Here is a 17,735-nt window from a genome sequence, read left to right on the forward strand (position 1 = left end):
AGTGGTAGTAGTGATGGTGGTGGTGGTGATGATGATGGTGGTGATGATGATGAATGTGGTAATGAGTGTGGTTGTAGTAATGGTGGTGGTGATGATGATGATGGTGGTGATGATGATGATGATGGTGGTAATGACAGTGGTAGTAGTGATGGTGGTGATGATTATAATGTTGAAGGTAATGACAGTGGTAGTAGGGATGATGGTGATTATGATGGTGGTGGTAATGACAGTGGTGGTAGTGATGGTGGTGATGATGATGATGGTGGTGGTGGTGGTGGTGGTGGTAATGACAGTGGTAGTGGTGATGGTGGTGATGATGATGATGGGGGTAGTGATGATGGTGGTAATGACAGCGGTAGTAGTGATGGTGGTGATGATGATTTTAATGTTGGAGGTAATGACAGTGGTAGTAGGGATGATGGTAATTATGATGGTGGTGGTAGTGATGGTGGTGATGATGATGGTGGTGGTCGTGGTAATGACAGTGGTAGTAGTGATGGTGGTGATGATGATGATGGGGGTAGTGATGATGGTGGTAATGACAGCGGTAGTAGTGAGGGTGGTGATGATGATTTTAATGTTGGAGGTAATGACAGTGGTAGTAGTGATGGTGGTGATGATAATTATGATGATGTTGGTGGTTGTGGTGGTGGTGATAATGCTGGTGATGGTGACAGTGTTAGTGGTGGTGATGATGATGATGATGATGATGGTGGTAATGACTGGTAGTAGTGATGATGATGGTGGTAATGACAGTGGTTGTAGTGATGGTGGTGGTGATGATGATGATGGTGGTAATGACAGTGGTAGTAGTGATGGTGGTGGTGGTAATGACTGGTAGTAGTGATGGTGGTGGTGATCATGATGATGATGGTAATGACAGTGGTGCTAGTGATGGTGGTGATGATGTTGAAGAGGATAATTATGATGATGGTTGTGATGATGATGATGATGGTGGTGGTGGATGTGCCGTGGCACACTATTCTGCCACCCTAGGTGGCCACCTGGGTCGCCTCTATTGACGCGCCGGCCCTGGTAGTGATGATGATGGTTGTGGTGGTAATGGCAGTGGTAGTGATGATGATGATTATGAGGGAGGTTAGGTGATTGGAATTGTGGTGGTGGCGATGATGATTGTGGTGGTGATGGTTAAGGGGGTGATGTGATGATGGTGGTAGTGATGATATTGTGATGTTGAAGATTATGGTGATTATAATTGTGGTAGTGGAGGTGATGATGATGATGATTATAGTAAAGATCATAATGCGGAGGATGGTTTGGATGCTAATGATGTTGGATTTGATCATGATGATGATGATTGTGGTGATGATGCTGGTGAAGTGACTTCTCGTGTTGTCACTTATGGGTCCTGGTGTTCTGATGTTAGGTGTACTATGATTGTTTTTGCTCATGTGGTGTGTGTTGGGTTTTTGTAGTGTGCTGATACTGGATGAAGCTCATGAGAGGACACTCTACACAGACATCGCTATCGGTCTTCTGAAGAAGGTGATGGTGCTTTATATTTCATCCTTCGCCAGAGGAGCAGTTGTGTGGAAACCTTCTGCTCATTTATTTCACTCCCTCTACAGATTCTGAAGAAGCGGAGAGACCTGCGTTTGATTGTAGCCTCGGCCACTCTGGATGCCAAGGTGAACATGACCTCTGACCCTGTATAATGTCTGACAGTTTATATGCATCCTTAAGGCTTGTACACACCGAGATGCTTTTCATTCGGGTTTGTCGTCTGTGTTTTCTGAGACGTTTAATTGGATTCAAAGAAAGCGATTTTTCACTGGCGTCGAGCAGAAGAGGATGCAAAATCACTCCTTGACGTTAGATGGCGCTACTCAACTTTAAGCTTCTGACACACTCTTGTAACACAGAAGAAGAAGAAGACAGAAAGTTTGACATGCTTGTTGTTAAAGTTACTGGCCATTAGAACAAGCATGGATGGTTCAAGTAGCAGCTCCAGCTCTAACGATGAAGAAATGATTATTGTTCACAGAGCAATTAGCAGCTTCACGTTCATATCGCCTCTAGGCATCTTCTTCAATCTGCGCTCGCATTGACAGTTTTGCACTTGAGCGCCTCCAAGTGCTGATTACTGTAACTTCAGCAGCTCCATGCATGTGAACAAAAGTGGCGATCTGATTGGTGGAGAAGGTTGACGCGGCGCGTCAAAACAAAAAACAAGCATGAGGCGTTTCTTAAAAAATGAGGCTTGTACGCCTGGTGTTTTGCATGTTGGTGTGCACGATCACATTGAAGCTCTTTATTTAGTCACGATGCGTTAAACGTTAATGGAAAATGCGAGCAAAAAGCCGGTGTGCACAGGCCTAAATACTTGAAATACCTGATTACATGGACATCTGAACACGTGACAATGCAACAAACCAATGACAAGTTATTTGATCCCCTGAGGATTAGCTAAACAATTGTGACAGCCAATCAGAATCAAGCATTTAGCAGACCTGTTGACTAATCTGATGAACATCCTAAGGTGTGTCGTTATTTGTATGTAAACGCACAGCTAATGTAGTTGCGGCAGGTTTTCAGGTGCATTAACAGCTTCATATCACTACACTGAATGATTTCATTTATTTCGCAGTCATATCAAAACACAACTGAAGGCTTTGAATGAGATGTGTGAGAAACTAGTGCTACACACAGGAGCAGTTTAAAGGTGCAGTAGGTGATTGTCTTCAGATGCATATGTTGTTGTGCTGGTTGATGGTCTCTTCACAGTCTAATAGTAATGATTACAGTAAATGATCTAAATGTATTTATATGTATTTTTATATTTTGGGTAAGGCATAAAACTAAAAAATGTTCATCCAGTTAAATAGAGTCGGACCGTCATCTCTCATAATTCCGATTAGCAGGTCAGACTGTCTGTCAGCAAATGCAGATTTGAACAACTGCGCAGCCGTTTGTACGCAGCTCCGTCGACCGCTGTTGGTGCTGCGCGTTCACAAGAGAGGGTGCGCGCGCCCGCGAGAACGGTAAAAACCCGCTGAATCAAAACTCTTTAAAAACCTGAATCAATATTGGAGTTACCTTTGTACGCTGGAGAAAGGATGAAACAATGGCTGAAGGATTTCTCTTAGACAGGTAATGTTTTGTTTTTAAACTATTTTAGCTTCATGCAACTGATGTGATGTTGTTGTTACAAACGGGTTATATCTTCACAGAAGTGTTGTTCAGCCACTAAAATCTTCCAATAAAAGATTGATACGACTTTTTTTAGTAACATAGGGACCGTTTACAGCATCTATAGTGTAGATTTTAATTAGTTTAACAACAAAACACAAATAAATAGCGCTATTCCGCCTAGTCTCTCCCTATATTGTTTACCATGCAACTTTAAATATTCACTCTGAAATAGCATGTCAGTTTAGCTTGCACCCCTGCGGAAAAGCACTAGTCGCTTTTAACACATGAAAGACGGTTCATTTGCTGTTCTAGGAGGCGTGGCTCTAGACGGCAGGGGAGGGACTGTGATTCAGAGATGTATGCTATGCTGTTAGCGTTGTGAAAGATCACCTACTGCACCTTTAAGGAGCTGACAAATGACTCCAATACAACTTCTGAACTGTGACTGCAGCTGTGGGAACCAGAGTTTAAGAGGAATAATAAATACATGTTTATGATATAGTAAAAACAACTGTCTGGAATGTAAAAAGTAGTAACGCATGGTATCTTTATTGCACCTTAACACATGTATGTAAATGTTATTTTAAACAGTTTTAAAGAAATATAAAAGAGTTATAATGTTTGTAATGGCGGTAAATGCTGCTCACCATTCATGCTATTAGGCACTGGCATATTACCTGCCTGTTATTAAGATATGAACTGTTCATTAGTAGTATACCCTGCTGAAAAATCCAGCTTAATCCAGCCTAGGCTGGTTGGCTGGTTTTAGCTGGTTGACCAGGCTGGTTTTAGAGGGGTTTTGGCCATTTAGGCTGGTTTAAGCTGGATTTTTCAGCAGGGTAAAGTATGATCTCATTCTGCATCCCTCATCCACTCAATACAAAATACCCAACTTCTGCATCACTAACTATTAATAAACAGCTACTAAGTCGTTTATCAGTAGTGTTAGTTCATGGTTTGTTAATACCATGATCTAAACTAGTGTCACGTGGTATTGCTGGTGAACATGTTTTGCTGTTGTATGGATCTTATCTACATCGGAAATATTGACACACAATTCTTCAAATAAACAGAAATTCCAGGACTTCTTCAACCTGAACGAGTCTGGAGACGCCAGTAAAGACACCTGTGGGATCCTGACGGTTGAGGGACGGACGTTCCCTGTGGACATCTTCTACACCGTCAGGTGATTCTCAGCCTGGATACAGTCCGAGCTATGCCTCCCTTTGCTTTCAGTAGCTGTGTTTCCATTTATTAATTGACCCTTTCCACAAGACTGTTATGACTCATTTAACGCTCATCAGTATCTTTGACAGTTTTTATTTTTAATTTTTTTAAACGTATGAACATTTATTTATCTTTGCATCACATTACAAGAAAAAGAATTACCGCTTATGTGAGGTGTGTGTAATGCAGTGTATATGGGGGCAGGACAATAAATTTAACGTTATTCTCTCTTCCGGCTGCCGTTGTCAGTCTCACACTATTGTTTTCCTTCTTCTGAAAGTTTTGAGAACACCATCATTGAGTTTTTCTTTGATTATTTCAGCAAATAGGATAGTAAATAAATGATTTGTAATGCTGTGTTCACACCAGACGCGGAAGAAATGTCAAGTGCGAGTGATTTACATGTTAAGTCAATGCAAACGTGCAAATAAAAATCCTGTGGCGTGATACGTGCAAGTGGCGCGGCGCGAATGACGTGATATGTGCGAATAACGCAGCGCGAATTGAGCGTTTTGCACGTTTGACGCGAATTGAGTTCGAAAATCTGCAGCGGACATTCGTGCTAGGTTAACCAATCAGGAGCTGGCTCTTTGCGTGGACGCAGAGCCCTCACCGTGTCCGCCGAAGTCGCTGACGCACACCTCAAAAAATTTAACTACACGTCGCAACGCCGTGTAGCGCAAGTCCTGTGATTGGTTGGCTTGGTAGCAATGAGGAGTGTGAGTGCGCGAATCAAGCGAGTAAACTCAAATGTTCATCCGGCTATTTACGCGCGAATATCACGGTTTGTCCACGCGTTCTGGTGTGAACACAGCAATAGACTCTCACATTCACTGCGCCCTGAGTTCACAGACTATGATGACTTTTGCTACTGAGAAACCTGGAAATGTGTAAAGGGTCCATCTTTATTGACGTTTTGAATTAATAAAAAATGCGTAATGGAAAGGCAAGATGCACATACATTTTAAAAGTGTGCTTTAAAAAAACTTTCAGAAGAGAAAAAAATGTTCATAAACTACAATGGAAAAGTATTTACTGAATAAATTCAGAATAAGGAGTCATGTGATTTTTGTTTTAACTGATAATGTAATAACAAAAATAATCGTGATGAACTGCATTAACGCATGAATATTACGCTGTCTTTCTAAAATCCCTCAGCCAAAGTCTGTCATCACAGTAGATCAGTGTTATTATTAAAATATTATTCCCTCCAGAACTGTTTTGGGCTTCTGTCTGCGCTTCCAAGAGCATCTCATGCCTACAAAATCCAACACATTGCATTCATTGCGTTTTCGAGGCGCAACTCATTTATCATAAAAGAAAAAAGGCCCACAGTGGCTGCTCCGACCACACAAAAAGACATTTTTTCTGTCTGATATTTGGCTCCAGTTTATCAGGAAGTGACGATGTTGCTCTCTTTCACTCATTAGATGGAAGCACTGCTTTATTTTTCAGATGTTTAATGCTGTATTTCAGTTTTTTTTTTGGATAGGTCTAATTCACATCTTTGCTTGAAAGCATACTAATGAAGTCAGATGTTTTCTTCTCTAGCCCTGTGCCAGACTATGTGAAGGCTACGGTGGAGACGGTGCTGAAGATCCACGAGACGGAGGATGATGGAGATGTGCTGGCCTTTCTCACAGGACAGGTGCGTGATGGCAGAAAAACACTCATGTTTGTGTTGGTGTGTTTCCTTCTGGATGTACAGCAGGACTGCACGATGAAGCTAAATCGAGATCATTCATTCATTTTCTTGTCGGCTTAGTCCCTTTATTAATCTGGGGTCGCCACAGCGGAATGAACCGCCAACTTATCCAGCAAGTTTTTACGCAGCGGATGCCCTTCCAGCCACAACCCATCTCTGGGAAACATCCACACACACATTCACACACACACTCATACACTACGGACAATTTAGCCTACCCAATTCACCTGCATTGCTTGTCTTTGGACTGTGGGGGAAACCGGAGCACCCGGAGGAAACCCACGCGAAGGCAGGGAGAAAATGCAAACTCCACATAGAAACGCCAACTGAGCCGAGGCTCGAACCAGCGACCTTCTTGCTGTGAGGCGACAGCACTACCTACTGCGCCACTGCTTTGCCCCAAATCGAGATCATTATATAGAAAAAACATGTGATCGTCATGCACATCTTGTAAGGGAAACACTGCTCTGTGGTCAGTTATCAATGTCCTCCGAAGGCCAGAGACAAATGTAGGCTTTCATACAGAGACAAATGTAGTACCGCAAAGTACATCGCTAAAGGGCTGTTCACACACATATATATATACATATGTATATAATATCAACAGTAAAACCAGCAACAATCAAAGATGCATGATAATATGGTTTTATGGTGTTGCAATCAAAAAATGTCATTATATTGGAAGTCAAAAACAGCCACAAACATAACGAAAGGGAAATATTGTTGAATTTTTGAAAATGCCATTTGCTGAAACACAGAGAAGGTTGTGGCCAAATTAAAATCAGCCCAGTGGATGAACATATCCCACACAGCACTCAAGGGTTAAATACCATTTGAACAATGTAATTAGCAATTATTACTTGTTTTAAAGTAATTCAGCCAACACTGTTTTTGTCCTGGTTGAGCAGGAGGAGGTGGAGAAGGTGGTGTCTCTGCTGCAGGAACAGGCTAGAACGCTGTCCCGCTACGGGATGAAGAAGCATCTGTGTGTCCTGCCCATGTACGCCGGCCTGCCCTATAATGAGCAGATGAGGGTGTTTGAGAGGATGGCTCCTACTGTCCGAAAGGTCAGCCAAAACGCACACGTGTCATGTAGTGCACTGTTAAACATCTAAACTGATGAATCTGCGCAGGTGATCACGTGTTTTATCTTCTTGTTTGCGTTATGTTTTTTCAGGTTGTGGTTGCGACCAATATAGCTGAAACATCGATCACTATTAATGGAGTGGTGTTTGTGATTGACTGCGCATTTGTCAAAATAAGGGCTTATAATCCCAGGACAGCCATTGAATCTCTGATCGTCACGCCAATCTCTAAAGCCTCGGCCTGTCAGAGAGCTGGACGAGCCGGACGAAACCGAGCAGGGAAATGTTTCCGTCTGTACACAGGTACCTCATCAGTTAAATATATATTAATAAAATAATAAGAAATAAATATTAACTAAACATAAAATAAATTATTTAAACATGACATAAGAATTGTTGCTACCGTATCTGAATATCCGTATCTATAGAACCATGTTGTTATTGTTAACGAACGCTTTTAAAAAGTGATTTCAGTGAATGATATAAAGCTGAGATTTATCAGCATATAATTATTAGGTGAAAATGTTTATTTTATAATAAAATAAAGCTAAATGTAATCATAAAAACAAACAAAAATTACATTTTGCTGTTAAAAACTAGCCTAGAGGGCTGTCTGTTATTAAAAACTAGCCTGGAGTCCCGTTTACTGTTAACAACTTGCATAGAGCGCCGTCTGCTGTAAAAAACTAGCCTAGAGCACCACCAGCTGTTAAAAACTAGCCTAGAGTGCTGTTCATTGCTACTAAATAACGAAGTGCCATCTGTAATAAAACAAACTAGCCTAGAGCATCATCTACTGTTAAAAACTAGCCTAGAGCTTTGTCTGCTGTTAAAAACTAGCCTAGAGCTTTGTCTGCTGTTAAAAACTAGCCTAGAATGTTGTCTGCTGTTACAAACTAGCCTAGAGCGCCACCAGCTGTTAAAATCTAGCCTAGAGTGCTGTTTGTTGTTACTAACTAGCCTAGAATGCCGTCTGTAATAAAACAAACTTGCCTAGAGCGCCATGTGCGGTTAAAAACTAGCCTAGAGGGTTGTCTGCTGTTAAAAACTTGCCTAGAATGTTGTCTGCTGTTACAAACTAGCCTAGAGCGCCACCAGCTGTTAAAATCTAGCCTAGAGGGCTGTTTGTTGTTACTAACTAGCCTAGAGTGCCGTCTGTAATAAAACAAACTAGCCTAGAGCGCCACCAGCTGTAAAAACTAGCCTAGAGCGCTGTCTGTTATTAAAAACTAGCCTGGAGCACCATCCAGTTTAAAAACTAGCCTGGAGACCCGTTTGCTGTTAACAACTTGCATAGAACGCCGTCTGCTGTTAAAAATTAGTCTAGAGCGCCACCAGCTATTAAAAACTAGCCTAGAGCACCACCAGCTGTTAAAAACTAGCCTAGTGTGCTGTTCATTGTTACTAACTAACGTAGTGCCATCTGTATTAAACAAACTAGCCTAGAGCATCATCTACTGTTAAAAACTAGCCTAGAGCTTTGTCTGCTGTTACAAACTTGCCTAGAATGTTGTCTGCTGTTACAAACTAGCCTAGAGCGCCACCAGCTGTTAAAATCTAGCCTAGAGCGCTGTTTGTTGTTACTAACTAGCCTAGAGTGCCGTCTGTAATAAATCAAACTTGCCTAGAGCATCATCCTCTGGTAAAGCTAGCCTAGAGTGCAGTCTGCTGACCAAAACTAGCATAGAGCGCCATCAATTGTTAAAAACTAACCTAGAGCGCTGTCTGTTCTTACAAACTAGCCTAGAGTGCCATCCGCTGTTAAAAACTAGCTTAAAACACCATCTGTTGTTAAAAACTAGTCTAGAGCACCATCTGCTGTTTGAATCTAACCTAGAGCTTCACCAGCTGTTTAAAGAACAAGCCTAGAGGGCTATCTGTTGTTAAAAACTAGCCTAGAGCGTTGTCTGCTGTTAAAAACTACCCTAGAGCCCCACCAGCTGATACAAATTAGCCTAGAGCGCTGTTTATTATTAAAAACTAGACTACAGCGCCATCTGCTGTTAAAAGCTGGCCTAGAGCGCTGCATGCTGTTAAAAATTAGCCTTGAGTGCCATCTGCTGCTAAAAGCTAGCCTAGAGCGCCATCTGCTTTTAAAAGCTAGCCTAGAGCGCCATCTGATGTTAAAAACTAGCCTAGAGCGCTGTTACAAACTAGCTTGGAGCACTTTCTTAGCAATGCGATGGTAATGTTGCTGTTCTTAAAGCAGTTCAACTTTTGCTAGTTGTTGGGATAAATTGCAGACCGTCTGTGTGTTTCCTCAGTAAGCTGGAGCTCCAGGAAGGCAACAACAACTGAGAGATGTGAATCCAACAGTTTATTGCTCTCTTATAAAGAAGACTGGGGTATTCCCAGCTTTTATACATCATACTCAAGGGTACATGGGCTGTGAATACGTGCAAATATTCAGCTCAGTTAAGCAGAACAATTTTATCTGGTGCTCAAGAATGTCAAGACGCAACGTCAAGGCATCTAGTACAGGGACAACTTACAATAAGATAAGACACAGTTAGAAAACAGAATATTTTAAGAGTGACTACATGGATATTTCTTTCACTAATGATACAATAAACAAAACATTTGAACATTGTCTTGATTTGTTATAAGCATAGAATAAAGTGACTTTCATATTTAAGCATGACACTAGGAACTCCAAGCTTGTGGATTTGATTTCCCGAGAATCACCCATGCAAGTCATGTCAGAGGCATGAGTGTAAATGCAGTGTTGTGGTTTATGTGTCTGTCAGAGGAGGACTTTGAGAAGTTGCCCGAGTCTACTGTTCCTGAGATGCAGCGCTCCAATCTGGCTCCGGTCATCCTGCAGCTCAAAGCTCTGGGCATCGACAACGTGCTGCGCTTCAGCTTTCTGTCGGTGAGTGCCGCCGCTGTTCGTGAAGAGCTGCTCTGTGATTTTGAGCTCTTTCTTATATCGGTGTTTGTGTTTCAGCCTCCGCCGGCTCAGTCTATGGTTCAGGCTCTGGAGCTGCTCTTCGCTCTCGGAGGTACAGGATCCTTTCTGTATTCAATTAAAATATTAGCGATATTCTTAACAATTGTTGTTACTATATCTGGAGAAAAGTAGAAATTATATCTGCATTTATCAGACCAACTATATCAATTGAACTACACTATAATGAATTAAACTGTGCCATATGCTGTTCTCTGATTTTAAACTAGAACCATGTTGTTATTGTTAACTAATGCTTTTAAAAAGTGATTTCAGTGAATTATATTCATAATTATTTCTTTGATTTAAAAAATCAACAACTTATCTACAGCACCTTTAAATTCGCTGTTTGATTAGAGAGATTACATGAGCTGGATTCACTGGTGCTAGTAGCACACTGAGGACACCTGCTGGTTACAAGAGGGTAATGACAAAAAATTGTATACATTTAGTCGCATATATTGAAGCAGCCCTCAAGACTGTATTTTTCACCAAGGCAACCCTGAGTGCTTAAATATAGTTAGGTAAACTGGCAGTGGGCTGGTTATAGAGGCCAAGACAAAGACAGGCATTATGACATTTTCAAATGAGAATAGCTGAATTAAGCATTGTTTTCCAGATAAACAAATGTTCACTCAGCATACTTCTTAAAAATCTGCAAACATATTATGGTATTTCTTTGATTTAAATTAGTCGACAACTGACATACAGCACCTTTAAATTCACTGTTTAGATAGATTACATGAGCTGGATTCACTGGTTCTAGTAGCACACTGAGGACACCTGCTGGTTACAAGAGGGTAATGCCAAAACAATTTATGCGTTTAGTTGCATACATTGAAGCAGCCTTCAAGACTCTATTTTCCACCAAGGCAACCTGGGGTGCTTAAATATAATTGGGTAAACTGGCAGTGGGCTGTTTATAGAGGCCAAAACAAAGACAGACATTCTGACAATGTTAAAGGAGAATAGCTGATTTGAGCATTGTTTTTCAGATAAACTAGTATGTTCCCTCAGCATGTTTCTTAAATATCTGCAAACATATTATGGAATTTCTATGATTTTATGAGAGTCAAAACTTAGATACAGCCCCTTTAAATTTACTGTTTGGATACATTACAAGAGTTGGATTCACTGGTGCTAGTAGCACACTGAGGAAACCTGCTTGTTTCAAGAGGGTAATGCCAAAAAAAATTGTCGTATTTTGTCGTATACATTGAAGCAGCCTTCAAGACTTCAAGAATTTTCCAAGGCAACCTGGGGTGCTTAAATATAATTGGGTAAACTGGCAGTGGGCTGGTTATAGAGGCCAAAACAAAGACAGACATTCTGACAATGTTAAAGGAGAATAACTGAATTGAGCATTGTTTTTCACATAAACAAATATGTTCACTCAACAAGTTTCTTAAATATTCGCAAACATATTGTTGTATTTTTATGATTTATAAGAGTTAAAACTTACATACTGCCCCTTTAAATTCACTGTTTAGATAGATTACATGACCTGGATTCCCTGTTGCTAGTAGCACACTGAGGACACCTGCTGGTTACAAGAGGGTAATGCCAAAAAATTGTCGTATTTAGTCGCATGCATTGAAGCAGCCTTCAAGACTTCAAGAATTTTCCAAGTTAACCCGGCATGCTTAAATATAATTGGGTAAATTAGCAGTGGATTTAATTGGATGGATTACTCGCTGAATTTACTGGCACTAGTAGAACTTCTTGAATATCTGCAAACAAAGTATAGTATTTAACCACTTTAGAAGTGTCAACTGACATACAGCGCTGTTTAGACAGATTACACGAGCTGGATTCACTGGTGCTAGTAGCGCACTGAGGACACCTGCTGGTTACAAGCATAAGCATAAACTATAAGCAAACAGATTTTTATTGTTCATCAGTGTGAACGCGAATATATTTATTATTATATTTATATACAAAGTTATGGTCCTCGCTGTGAATGTGGCTTTATGATGTGGATGCTGAAGCACTGTGTTGTGCAGGACTAGATCAGTACGGCCGTCTCACCGATCCCATGGGAGTGCGAATGGCGGAGTTTCCTCTCAGCCCCATGTTCGCAAAGATGCTCCTGGAGTCTGGAAACTTCGGCTGCTCCAAAGAGATCGTCACTATAGCGGCCATGATGCAGATCCAGAACATTTTCGTGGCGCCACACAATCAGAGGAAATCAGCCGTATGTGTTTATCTATTCATCTTTCATATTTAATTATTTGAATGGATTTGTAGCTGGTGAATGTTTGTGTGTTTGCAGGCACGGGAACACAGGAAGTTTGCTGTGGCTGAAGGTGATCATCTCACCATGCTGAATGTGTATGAAGCCTTCATAAAGGTAGTTTCTAATTTACAGTTGTCAAAATTATTATTAATTACTCCTGTAAATTTAGTTTTTTTTTCTTTTTTAAATATTTCCCAAATGATGTTTAACGGAGCAAGGAATTTCTCACAGTATTTCCGATTTTTTCTTCTGGAGAAAGTCTTTTTTGCTTTATTTCAGCTAGAATAAAAGCAGTTTTTAATTTTTTAAAACCATTTAATGTTAATATTATTAGCCTCCTTAAGCAATATTTGTTTTGATATTGAGAACAAACCACTGTTATACAATAATTTGCCTAATTACCCTAACTTTACTCTAATTAACCTAGTTAAGCCTTTAAATGTCACTTTAAGCTGCATAGAAGTCTCTTGAAAAATATCTAGTCAAATCTTATTTATTGTCATCATGACAAAGATAAAATAAATCAGTTTTTAGAAATGAGTTATTAAAACTATTATGTTTAGAAATGTGTTGAAGAAAATCTTCTCTGTTAAACTGAAATTGGGGGAAAAACATACAGGGGGGGAATAATTCAGGGGGCTTATAAATATGACAGATGGATATGTATATCTAAAATCTATAAAAATCAAGACGCATTTTTGGACAAGTACAAAATATTGTTTTGTTTGTAGAAATAATTTTTAATAATAATAATAATAATAATGCCAATGGGGTTTGTAATATTACTTTAAACCGAAAACAAGATTATTTTTTACTTACTTAACCCTATTAGCAGATTATTTAGATTGCTTTAAGTGAAAAAGTCACTTAATTTTTACTTATTATTTTTGACGCAAAACCATATTCTTAACTAGTCTTGAAAATATTTATTGGGTTAACAATTTTTAGATATTTGGACTAGAAACAAAACAAAAGTAAGAAAGCTTTTTTTGCAGTGTGATATCAGTTTAGCTTAATAAGTAAAGCTTTGTTTGCTTCTCTCAGCAGTATTCAGAATTTTGAAACATTTAAAATACTATTTAAAACATATTTGAATTACATTTTTATATACACGACCTGACAAAAGTCTTGTCATCGATCCCAGTTTGTAAGAGCAACAAATAATAACTTGACTTCTTGCTGATCATTTGGAAAAGTGGCAGAAGGTAAAATCTTCCCATGAATCTTCTGTGAGGAGTTTTTAGCTGAATCCAGCACTGAACTGGGAGAGATTCTGGAAGCTGTGCCTTGTCAAATGCTAGCTATATCTTTTTTTAATATTCTCTGGAACATAATTAAAATGAAATTGTAAGTATTTCTCTCTCTGTGTCGTGTCCTATAGGAGCCCAAATAGAGAAATAGAAGAAGCACTGTGGAAATAGCAGTGTTTGGGTGGCATTTTAGCTTGCGCTGCTATAACATTACAGCGCCTCTGGCCACGCCCCTTCACTGCGCGGGGTGTATGTGCGTGGTGAATGCGCGTAACCTAAAGCACTTGTGATCTCACTAGCCCGGATGTATTTTTTTGTAGTCCCCAAACTTCATTCGCTGTAGTCTTTGCTAAGCTAACTCTGTAAAAGCCAATGTCTCCCTTTGCATTGAACTGTGAGCATATTACACTCTGAGATGTTGTTTCACACAGCTACATTACACATCAACTAAAGTTTCAAACATGATATCATATTGGACCACCCCTTTAATGCAGTGGATGTGTTTCCTCAGCATCAGAAGAGCTCTCAGTGGTGTCAGGATCACTTCCTCAATTATAAAGGTCTCCTGCGCGCCACCGCTGTCCGAGAGCAGCTACGACACCTGCTCAACAAGTTTAAGGTGCCTCGCACGTCCAGCGAAGGTAATGGGACATTTCTGTTCAACCATATCTCTCTGATTTATGCTTCTATTCTGCTATTATAAGATTTTTCATAGTGGTTTGTTGTGCTAACTGGCTATATTATCTGCTATCAACTGTTATTTTTCTGCTTCAGTCCCCCTCCCGCTGGGTTTTACTGTCTGTTCACCCGCTGTCCTCTTAAAGCATTTTTCGTTTTGTTAAATTAATATCTCATGTCATTATTAACAAGTAATAAAAAGCTTTTACAGCTCACGCCTGTACACTCGTTAGCACAGTTAGCTGAGGCTGGCTTAATTTTGAATAAATGGGGTATATGCCGAGCTAATGCTGTTCCCATGCTGATAAACTTCCGGTTACCTGTTATTGTTGGGTTTTTTCCATTTTAAACGATACCTTTTACAGTATCGATGTTGTAATGTAGTTAAAATACAATCAGTTAAATAGTCTCTGGCACTCATTTAGTTGCTCAAGCACAAAACGAGACAAAAAGCCGTTTACACGCACGCGCCCGTCAGAATCGGCAGGCTAACGCAGAAGCTCCATTGAATATAGTTGGGTAAAATAAATGCTCATATTTTAAAGACATGGCAGGGGGAAATGTAATTTAATGCAGTGCTTCTTGTACAATCTGAGACCCACTTTATATCAGATATCACTCAGCCAGTGGAAATCGCTGATTTTTAAAGAAAACAGCCCTTAAACGCGCCGATTTTAAAATGGAAAACAGTTCACAGGAAGCGGTTAACCCCGGTTATTGGCAAATTCAAAGTCCTATTAGCATGCTTTGGCATATGCCCCATTGAAAAGAGGTGGTGGTGTGGTCATGATGCAAAGCAGCCGTGTATTATTTTCTAATGAATCAATGACCCAGAGTCAAGCATTCCACTTGTACTGTTTTCCACACTGTTGAGATGTTGTCTTTGAGTCATTTGTCAGGTTTTTGTCCTTAAACTATTTCTGTGTAGCACTAGTTTCTCACACATCTCATCCAAGGCCTTGTTGTGCTTTGATGTGACTGCAATATAAAAGATATCAGTCGGTGTAGTGATATGGAGCTGTTAATGCACCCAAAAACCTGCCGGAACTACTTTAGCTGTGTGTTTATCTGAAAATAACTGCACTTTAAAATGTTCAATGGTTTGTTGTATTGTCGTGTGTCCTGAGATTTCTCCCTCCATCATCTCTCAGGGGATCCGGATGTGATTCTCAGATGTATCGTCTCTGGGTTTTTTGCTAACGCGGCCCGCATGCATCACTCCGGCTCCTACAGGTTGTTTTCTCCATCAGTTATTCCTCTTATCAATGTGATTTATCAATGTCACTAATCTTCTTTGTTATATATCAGGACTCTTCGTGATGACCGAGAGCTGTACATTCACCCTGATTCAGTGCTGTATGGAGAAAAGCCCCCCAAATGGTACTTACTGCTGTGTTTATTGCAGTTGTGTTTATTTCCCTGCTGAAAAATCCAGCTTAAACCAGCCTAGGCTGGCTGGCTGGTTTTAGCTGGTCGACCAGCCTGGTTTTAGAGGGATTTTGGCCATTTCCAGGCTGGTTTCCAGCCATTTCCAGCCTGGTCTTAGCTGGTCAGGCTGAAAAATGACCAGCTAAAACCAACTTAACCAGCCTGGTTTAAGCTGGATATAACTGGTTTTGGCTGGGCTCCCAGCCTGGCTAGGCTGGTCAAGCTGGTCATCTCCCAGCCTGAACAGCTAAGACCAGGCTGGAAATGGCTGGAAACCAGCCTGGAGATGGCCAAAACCCCTCTAAAACCAGGCTGGTCGACCAGCTAAAACCAGCCAACCAGCCTAGGCTGGTTTAAGCTGGATTTTTCAGCAGGGTTTCCAGTGTATGTTTCTGAGCTGCTTGTTTTGTTATGTTTCTCAGGGTGGTCTTCAATGAGGTAGTTCAGACCAGCAAGTACTACATGCGGGACGTGACAGCTGTGGAGTCGTCCTGGCTGGTGGAGCTGGCGCCGCACTTCTATAAACAAGCCAAAGTAAGTCAAACAAACCCAAATGGGAGTCATGGAACGATAAAGTAAAGGTCCAGTAAAATTAAAATAACGTTTCTATATGTTAGTTTCAGTATGATAGTCTTCAAAGATAGCGATAAGCTAGTTTAGAAGGTATAAAACCACTTTCAAGTAAATGGATTGACAGTTTTATTCACGTCACCTCATACTTCAGTTTCTCATCATATCCTGGCCAATCAGATGCTCTCTAGTATCTGACATGCCCCGCCCCCATCTTCTCATCTGCTTTTCATTTGTACTGTTTGAGCTCAAGCACTCTCACTGGCAGAGCTGTGAGAAAACTAAACGCTATTGGCTGCTTTTTTAAAGAGGAGGAGTTACTCTATTGGCCCGTTTCCACTGAGTGGTACAGTCTGGTGACTGTACCCTGCTGAGACGGGAGGTTTTCGTGGCCTTTTAAGTGTATTTTACTAGCCTTTCAGGCCATACTCACACTATGTACAGTTGCCTCAAACCGAGCCAAAGCACGCTTGTCCACCCTCCCGTTTCCCCCGACGGCCAGCACTCACACCACAATCGGGCCTGGGCCCGCTTACGTCAACGATGCTGCGCTGTTCAGTGAGAAGCGCTGTCACTCAGCAGCACAGTGGAGATTTCTCTAGTTCAGGGGTCTCAAACTCAATTTACCTGGGGGCCGCAGGAGGCAAAGTCTGGGTTAGGCTGGGCCGCATAAGGGATTTCACAAAAAAAAAAAGTCCTCAAATGTCATTATTAACAGTTTTAATTATTTCTTCTGAACATGAAGTGTCTTGAACATTAATAGAACATTGAGTGAAGATTATGAACAGTTCTTCTGAACATGGCATCTTTTGCCTACTTGCTGCCAGAGACTTGACAGCGCTTCTTCTCACAAATCTGAACCACATTTGGCTTTAGAGCGGAAGCAGTTGAGACCCTCAGTATGGCTTGAAGATGATCATCATTAAGTCTAGACCTGTCTAGACTCACTCAAAACTTCCATTCCCTCACCTAAAAAAAGGCGTATATATGTATAAATAAAACACCCCCACCCCACTCCAGTCACATCAGTCTGTACCAGTCTGTATCTACCTATAATATATATAAGATGCAGGCTGTAGCTAGGTAGGTGGCAGGCTGCAGATAGGTAGCTAAGTGGCAGGCAGGGGCGGGAACAGCTTACCTTGGTTCTGGCCGGCGCGAGTTCCCTCCTAACACTTCCCGCCCGTCATAGCGTCTAACAAAGGGGTGGGGTGCATGGTGACGTCACCGGCATCCCCGCCCCTTTGTTACACGGCTGTGTACGGATAGAATCAGCGGAGCGGGGAGCGGTCGGTGCGGGCCACAAAATATTGCACTGAGGGCCGCAAATGGCCCGCGGGCCGCGAGTTTGAGACCCCTGCTCTAGTTATATCGTTTCAGTCGTTTGTTATGAAGTGACATGCAGTCAAATATTTCGCCAAACAGTCCTTTGAAATGCGGTGACATGCAGTCAGAT

At 41.1% G+C, this 17,735-nt stretch overlaps 1 protein-coding gene across 2 annotated transcripts in view; it reads left to right on the top strand.

Moving 5' to 3' along the window:
• dhx35 (DEAH-box helicase 35) overlaps positions 1-17,735 on the top strand; it is a 386,570-nt gene that overhangs the window by 4,178 nt on the left and 364,657 nt on the right. Inside the window, exons 7-20 of one of the 2 annotated variants that reach the window (XM_073939685.1) lie at positions 1,437-1,506; positions 1,590-1,649; positions 4,227-4,339; positions 5,932-6,028; positions 6,994-7,152; positions 7,263-7,473; positions 9,918-10,042; positions 10,118-10,172; positions 12,121-12,311; positions 12,390-12,467; positions 14,115-14,244; positions 15,433-15,514; positions 15,590-15,661; positions 16,132-16,243. In XM_073939685.1, coding sequence (XP_073795786.1) covers positions 1,437-1,506; positions 1,590-1,649; positions 4,227-4,339; positions 5,932-6,028; positions 6,994-7,152; positions 7,263-7,473; positions 9,918-10,042; positions 10,118-10,172; positions 12,121-12,311; positions 12,390-12,467; positions 14,115-14,244; positions 15,433-15,514; positions 15,590-15,661; positions 16,132-16,243 — 1,555 coding nt within the window. Of the gene's footprint in view, positions 1-1,436; positions 1,507-1,589; positions 1,650-4,226; positions 4,340-5,931; positions 6,029-6,993; positions 7,153-7,262; positions 7,474-9,917; positions 10,043-10,117; positions 10,173-12,120; positions 12,312-12,389; positions 12,468-14,114; positions 14,377-15,432; positions 15,515-15,589; positions 15,662-16,131; positions 16,244-17,735 lie in introns of both variants that reach the window. The other variant, XR_012398934.1, reaches the window with a different exon arrangement.

The sequence above is a fragment of the Danio rerio genome, chromosome 23, assembly GCF_049306965.1.
Source record: "Danio rerio strain Tuebingen ecotype United States chromosome 23, GRCz12tu, whole genome shotgun sequence".
Taxonomy (NCBI): Eukaryota; Metazoa; Chordata; class Actinopteri; order Cypriniformes; family Danionidae; genus Danio; species Danio rerio.